Source organism: Euwallacea similis, chromosome 14, assembly GCF_039881205.1.
Source record: "Euwallacea similis isolate ESF13 chromosome 14, ESF131.1, whole genome shotgun sequence".
Lineage (NCBI taxonomy): Eukaryota > Metazoa > Arthropoda > Insecta > Coleoptera > Curculionidae > Euwallacea > Euwallacea similis.
The window spans coordinates 747047-754353 of NC_089622.1; the positions used below are offsets into that span (position 1 = coordinate 747047).

Consider the following 7307-nt stretch of genomic DNA (forward strand, 5'->3'; position numbering starts at 1 on the left):
CGTTCGATATTTTTTAAACTGAAAAACTTAATAGTTTAATATAAATGCATTATAAAAAAGACTAATTTTAACATATCTTGTAGTCCTGTTGATCTAGAAGTGTAAATAAGTCAGTTTCATCGTAAATATGGCCAAAGTAAAGAATCGCAAACGTGTGTCTGCGGACCAGGTCCACAAAACGCGTCAAGATAAACGTGCCAAAAAGACCTTAAATCCCTTCGAAGTTCACATAAACAAAGAAAAAATGCGAGTTCTGGGAAAGAAGCAGAAAAATGACAAAGGCCTGCCTGGAATTTCCAGAGCAAAAGCCATCCAGAAGCGAAAACATACACTATTAAACGAATACAAATTGCAGCACAAAACCAATAAATTTGTTGATAGGCGCATAGGGGAGAAGGGTCAAGTGCCTGAAGAAGATAAAATCATGGCCAGATTTGCCGCCCTCAGAGCTAAGGCACACAACAGGAAAAGCATTTTTAATTTGGCTGATGATGAGGTTTTGACTCACAGAGGGCAAACTTTGAGTGAAATTGAGAAGTTTGAGGATCCTCAATCTGAGGATGGGGAGAGTGATGATGAGAACAATAGTGGAAAACTGGGCTCAAGTTTTGTGGAGGGTGTACATTTTGGAGGGGGAGTGTTGAGTAATACAGGTATGGTTTTGTTGTGAAGTTTTAGGGCCACAAAAACTTAAAAGGCTTGTAATAAACTTTGACTTTAAAATTGTCATTTAAATTTTTAAAATATTTATTATTCAGAGAGTACAAGATTGAAGAAAAACTACCAATAAAAAAGGGAATTATAGTGAAAGTAAATGAATGACCTATTATCCTGATACTGAAGATACTATCCATTTTCTTTTATCATTTTATACATTTGGACAGTCTATTGTTCCTACCTAGTAAAACTACCTACCTATGTTAAGCCTCTTAAAGTGTTATTTACTGTTAGTTGTAAAATTTAGGACAAGAGGGTGCAAAGACCCATAAACAGTTAATAGAGCAACTAATAGAAGAATCCAAAAAGCGCAAAGCAGAGAAACAAAAAATTAAAGAAGCTACTTTAGAGTTAACTGAGAAATTAGATACAGAATGGAAAGATTTAGTGCAATTGGTCAGTAAATCCAAAAAAACTGATAATACAGAGCCTAAAGAGAAACCTACATTGGATGACTACGATAAAGTAATGAGAGAGTTGAAGTTTGAAGCCAAAGGTACTGTGTCTGACAAGTTAAAAACTGAAGATGAAATTGCAAAAGAAGAAAAAGAGAAACTTGAGAAATTGGAGAAGGAGAGGTTGGAAAGAATGAGTGGGTTTGTTGACAATAATTCTCAAAAGGTAACTTTCTTTCAACACAAACTGTCTTCTTTACATTTTTCTCCAGCAGTAAATTTTATTTGTATTTTCAGCCAAATCATAGAAGCGCAGATGACTTAGATGATGACTTTGTGTTGGAATCAGATGAAGAAGGAGATGTGTTAACTTATGATGAACATGGCCAATCTAATGTTCTTGTTCAGGCTGAACTGAATGGGAAACTTATAGGGGTTGATAAGGATAGTGCAGATCAAATTAAGTTCAAGGAAAGCAGTAATTTAAATCTTGATTCTGATCAAAATGATGAAAGTTCGGACACTCAGGAAGAAGAAGATGAGGAATCTAATTCTGAGGACTCCTTAGCTGACTTAAAAAATGATGATAGTATGAGTGATGAATCAGATGTAGAAACTAAAGTCTTAGATACTCATTTAGATAGTAAGAAAAGAAAACTTAAGAATAAATCAGAAGAACCTCTATCAAAAAAAGGGAAAAGCACTCAAAGTGAATCAAGAAAGCTGAATCTTACTGAGAGTGAGAAGAAAAAATTACAAATAGCAGAAAATGAGTTACCATTCACATTTAAATTGCCAGAATCATATGAAAGCTTTATCGACGTTTTCCAGGACCAGTCATCAACTCATCAGAAAATTATTCTTGAAAGAATGATTAAGTGCAATCACCCAAGCCTTTCAGAAGGAAACAAAGATGGATTAGGACTGCTTTTTGCCTATATTTTGCAGTACATCAATGACCTATTTACAGACGAAGATAACTCCGAAAATCTGTTAACAAATTTTCATACCTTGTCAACCCTTATGGCATCCATTTTTGAACTTGCACAACTGAATAAAGAAAATACTCATAATTCAATAGTGGAAGTCATTAAAGAAAAGCATCAGGAGTTCAGGAAGCGGAAAAAGAAATATCCAGGAATAGAAGTGCCAGTTTTCCTTAAGCTTGTCAGTATTTTGTTCTCAACGTCAGATTTCAGGCATCAAGTGGTGACTCCTTGCTTTGTTTTCATGGAACAAATGCTGACCAGTTGCAGAGTTAGGACTGCACAGGATATTTCCTATGGATTGTTCATTTGCACATTGGTTTTAGAGGTAAGTAAGACCCACTGTACTATAAGCAAAAGTGTACCTTTTGTAATGGTGAGTAGTGACTTTATGTAGTAGGTTTATGTTTTAACTCAAGTGCAAATGATCAGATATTTTGATAAATAACTTTGAAAACGAGACGATTTTCAATCATCTACTTAACTTAATAAAATCTGAACAGGCAATTTTACTCCTTTTAGTAGCTTTTTTTACAGAAAAAATTTTAACAACTTATTTTTCTTTCAGTACACTTCCTTGTCGAACAGATATCTGCCAGCTGCCATTAATTTTCTATCGGGAATTTTTCACATGTGCATTCCAAAATCGAGCGTCCAGCTGATAAAAGTCGTACCCCCATTCAAACCGTTAAATTCACACTTGGTTTTAACAAAAAAGTATGAGAAAAAAATCCCCAGAAAATACAGTTTTTCCCATTTATTAAAATCAGAACTAACAGAACACTTCAAGGTTTCAACCCTGCACTTGGCTTTAAAACTACTAAAAGAATTCCAAGAAAATCTGAAAAATCTCCCTAGTTGTGTAGAGATTTTCACTGATATTGAAGTATTTCTGAATCTAATTCCTGTGGATTTATATCCTGGTGATGTGCAGAAAGAATTCAAGGGTGTCTGTGATCTTCTGAAGAAGTGGAAATCTTCTAGGAAATTAATTTATCTTACTATAGCAGAAAAGAAGCCCAAGGCTTTGAGGTTGTATGAGCCGAAAATAGTTGAAATGTGAGTGTTTAAATGGTTTAAATTGTTTTGTGTTATATGGGTGTTTCTAGATTTGATGGCAAACGTCGCAAAGTTCAGTCTAGAGAAAAAGCCGAAAGGGATAAGCTCATACATAAATTGAAGAAGGAGACCAAGGGGGCTCTTAGGGAAATTAGACGAGATAAGGCGTTCTTGGGTAGGGTGAAAATCAATCAAAGGATTCAGAGGTAAGTTGTTTTAAAATAGCTTGAAAGTTTCGCTAATATTTTTGTGATTTCTTTTATAGTGACAAAGAAAGAATGGAGAAAGTTAATAAAATTTATGCCGAAGCTGCCAGTCAACAGAGCGAACTTAATGCTTTGGATAGGAAGAAGAAACGTAAATAACGTTTCGTAAAATTTTAGGTTTAATAAAGTATTTATTCTTTTGTTAAATGCGCATTTGACTTTGAAACTCTTCCTGTATTCTTTGTACAAAACAATAAACATACAAATAGGAATAAAATAATTTTATTTACGTAGTAAAAAAAGAGAACAATCTCAATGAAAACTATTCATTCCACAATCAAATTTACAAACTGATTTGGTTTCTCATAGCTTGCACAATTCGTGTTCAATTTCACAAGTGAATCGTTATAAAATCTAAATAATATAAAAGCCATTTTGAACCACCCAATAACGAAAAAAACTTTTTAATAAAATCTATTGTTATCCTTGAATAAACAAAACCCTAAACTCTGTCTACTTTCTTTGCTTGAAATGTTCATTAGCCGTGGTAATTTTCAACGGGCTTTTATGGTCAACCTTATGGCTTAACCTGCTTCGGTCAAATCCTGGCCTATCAGGATTCCTAGCTTTGATCCGTGTCGCCGATCTCCCTGAAGAATCGCTTTCCGCATCAGAGTCTTCTGATACCGACCTGTCGCTGCTACTACTGCTTTCTTCAGTTGAACTTTCCGACTCCGAGGAGTCGCTTTCGCTGGAACTCTTCTCGGGGGTGTTCTTAGTCACTTTGGACCAAATTGTTGAAGCTACTGTAGGCTTCTTTGGAGCTCTTAAAACTGCTGATGTCCTGGATTTGTTTATTTCACTATGTCTTCTATTATCAGGGCTATAACTGCGCCTTCTTCTTCGAGAATGATCAGATCTGCTGGCGGGAATTCGATCGCTGTGCAACGTCATTTCCGGAGAGCGTCTGCTTGTCCTACGACTGTGAGGTCGTTCCCTGTTTGAATGCCCTCCTGCTGCTAATCTGTCTCTGACGTCTCGTTTAGGTTGAATGAAAATTGTTCTCGTAACGTCTGATTCTTTGCGTCTGCTTCTTTCCATTAATTCTGTTCTGATGTCTGGATAAAGGATTCTCGCGCTTCCGCTTCTATCAACGAAATATGGATCAAACTCTACTGGGTCAGCTTCTACTGCATAGACCATTTTTTTGTTTCGGTTTTTTAATTTTGAGGCTAAATCAATGCTTGGTTCAACCTCTGGGAGGTCCTCCTTGGTGAGAAACCTACTGGTAGGACCTAACATGTTCCTCAAATCCATTTCTCTTTTATCCAACTCTTCATTTTGCTTTTTAATGCTGAGTAAAAGTTTCCGCCTTTTCTGGTTTTCCTCCTCTTCATCTGCATACATTTTCATTCTAGGAACTTTTGTGGAGCCTTTTCGTTCAACTGTCACTTTTGAGTTTTTTGTGTTCGACTCGCTAAATTCATTGTCATTATCAGATTTTTCTCCATCTGATTCCAATTTCCTTTTGGTGCCTAAACGAGCCTGAAGCTTGGGATTTTTAACTGCCACAATTTGAACTTCATCATCTTCTTCTTTGTCTTTTTGATACATTATTGGTTCCTTCTCTCTGTATTTGGAGTCGTGGTCCCAATTTTGAGCAAGAGATCCCCAAGGATTTTTGCTCTGATTAAGTTCCTTATTTCTCTCGAATATAGAGCGCAATTCCTTCTTTCTGGTCTCTGAGATGACATGTCTGTTGCCTTGGCTATTAGGGAACTTCTTGTAATATTTACTGCATTTCTCTGATTTAAAAGGTAATTTATCTATCACTTTTCCAAACCTAATCAGTAGACATTTTGTATTGGGATGAGAATTCCCCAATCTCCAATATCCTGGAGGTATCGGAATTGTAATTTCAGAAATATCAACTGAGTTCTCAGGATATGTTTTCTTTTTCAGTAAAATTACTTGCCCTACTTCGTTTTGAAGTTCAACCTCCCGATTTTTGTTTTTTAACAGGATGCTCTGCCCAGTTTCTTCAAGTGTCTCTTCTGAGTCATCTAAAAACTCTTTTGGAAAAGTGTCTTTGGGTTCTCTTGCAGGCATTCCTCGAACTATCCTAGATTTGAAGTGTAAAGCTCGAGCTGCTGACATACTGTCCAACCAAACTACATTGCAAGTGTTATTATCTATCCATTCAATGCCTTCTGGGGCATAACTTGAAAAATACTCAATGACATCTTCAGTGGTCATTTCTTCTAAGCCAAGCAAATGAACGGTGTCAAATTTGAAATCAGTTTCATTGGTTGAATTAATGCCTAAGCTTTCCCGCAAGTCTTGTAAATCTTGATCACTAAAAGTGTGAATTTCTGCGGGTTTCAGGGCGAACCGTTTTGCACGTTCTTGTAGTTTTTCTTGCTCATTCTTGTCAAAGATGTTGATTCCAGTTGTGAAAATTGCATTATATGAAATTTCCTGAAATGAACAAAAAGGGACAAAATGAATCAGAAGTCTAAAATGTGTCTTGTATAATTTAGAACCATTATTGCTTCTTTTTCATATCTACCACCCTCTTAGACTTGTTTCAATAATATCAGAATCTATTAGGGTTTTTGTGTATATATAATAAGCTCAGTACCATTTCTTATGAGTTGAGTTAAAATTATGTTAAAAATTAGGTGTTTATTTTGGCAGAGGTGTACATTATTTTCCTCTGCGAAATCACCCTCAGATACTCCAAATGGAGAATCATCTTGGTAGATCTTGATCAAATTCATGTGAGATAACCTCTTACAAGCTTCTTTGAGAAATGCCCTAAATCAAACAGTGTTTGGGTATATTTAATTACCTCATGCTTTCTTGTTTCATGTGGAGAAGACTCTTGATCTATCACATCATCTCTGATCTCTCCTTCCTCGTTTTCATCAGCATCAATATCCATTTTTTCTTCAGGGGCCTCCTGTCCTTCTGCTTGTGCGGAATTAGGGATTTCTATCCTAATATTGGGGCGACAGGAGGTATCTGCGATGGTATTCATGTTCCTCTTATTTTTTTACACCGCAGTATTAAATATTTGAATCAGGGTTGGGTAAAGGTACCAAAGTCAATTTTTAATATATTTACATTTGCGACGTCGCAAATGCAAGGTGTCGTAAACTCAATGTCGAAAATTTTACAGTTGTCTCGTCTATATGACGTCACAAAATGGTGTTTGGCGTGCCCGAAGAGAAACCTAACCTAGAATTCCTATGTATTTATGTGGGAATTCAAATTTCCCTCCGTTATTTTATAGTTTTTAGTAAAATTTTAGTTTATTGCGCTTTAAAAGTTGCAATGCGTACAAATATTGCTACAAAAAGCAGTACATATTTGAAGTAGGTAAAGCGAGTTTTTAATTTAAGTAAAACATAGAAGTAATAGATGGCCAATGCAATAACTTGATTTTGAGTTGTTGGTAGGTGTCTAACGCGGCATATTCAATTTATTTCAGGAAAAAATTGCCTGTTTAGTCCCGTCCTTCTCAAGAAAGAACCTGTCTTCTGAGTAGTGTTTCGAAAGACTCCCCAAATAGCAGAAAAAGTAGAATATAGGTAAGTATGCTTTATGCATCTGGTAATATCAAATTTATTGGTAATTTGGTTTAAACACTGCTTTCGACAATAATTACATTAAAAATTAATGTAATAATACGCTTGTTTTCCCTCCGGAAATCTGTTGGAAAGTGCGAGAATTTACGCGAGGTTAGTTATTTGTTTATTTTTCACTTTGCGTTTTTATTACGCCAGAACACATTTTGAAACTTCAAAATGGAAAAAAATGGCAGGGACAAATCTATAATGGGGTTTTTTGAGGTATTTCGCTATTTACAAACACAAATAATGTGTAAAAAACTACGTCACAAATGCCGCAAAAAGCATGTAGGTGGGTCGTAAATGCAAAAA

The 7307-nt window shown here is 35.6% G+C and overlaps 2 protein-coding genes across 2 annotated transcripts; one reads left to right on the forward strand and one right to left on the reverse strand.

Annotated features, from left to right (window-relative positions):
• The first annotated feature begins 53 nt into the window (after positions 1-53).
• l(3)07882 (Nucleolar protein 14 homolog l(3)07882) lies at positions 54-3570 on the forward strand. The gene is made up of 6 exons (XM_066397353.1): positions 54-653; positions 965-1338; positions 1410-2426; positions 2667-3157; positions 3208-3363; positions 3423-3570. The coding sequence occupies exons 1-6, from the start codon at positions 128-130 to the stop codon at positions 3520-3522; spliced, it is 2664 nt and encodes an 887-aa protein (XP_066253450.1). The 5' UTR covers positions 54-127; the 3' UTR covers positions 3523-3570.
• Positions 3571-3629: 59 nt separating this feature from the next.
• Positions 3630-6729, reverse strand: LOC136413666 (nuclear cap-binding protein subunit 3-like). The gene is made up of 2 exons (XM_066397354.1): positions 6215-6729; positions 3630-5841 (listed from the first exon to the last, which is right to left on the reverse strand). Exons 1-2 carry the CDS (start codon positions 6401-6403, stop codon positions 3877-3879), a joined length of 2154 nt encoding a protein of 717 aa, XP_066253451.1. The 5' UTR covers positions 6404-6729; the 3' UTR covers positions 3630-3876.
• Between the last annotated feature and the right edge of the window lie 578 nt (positions 6730-7307).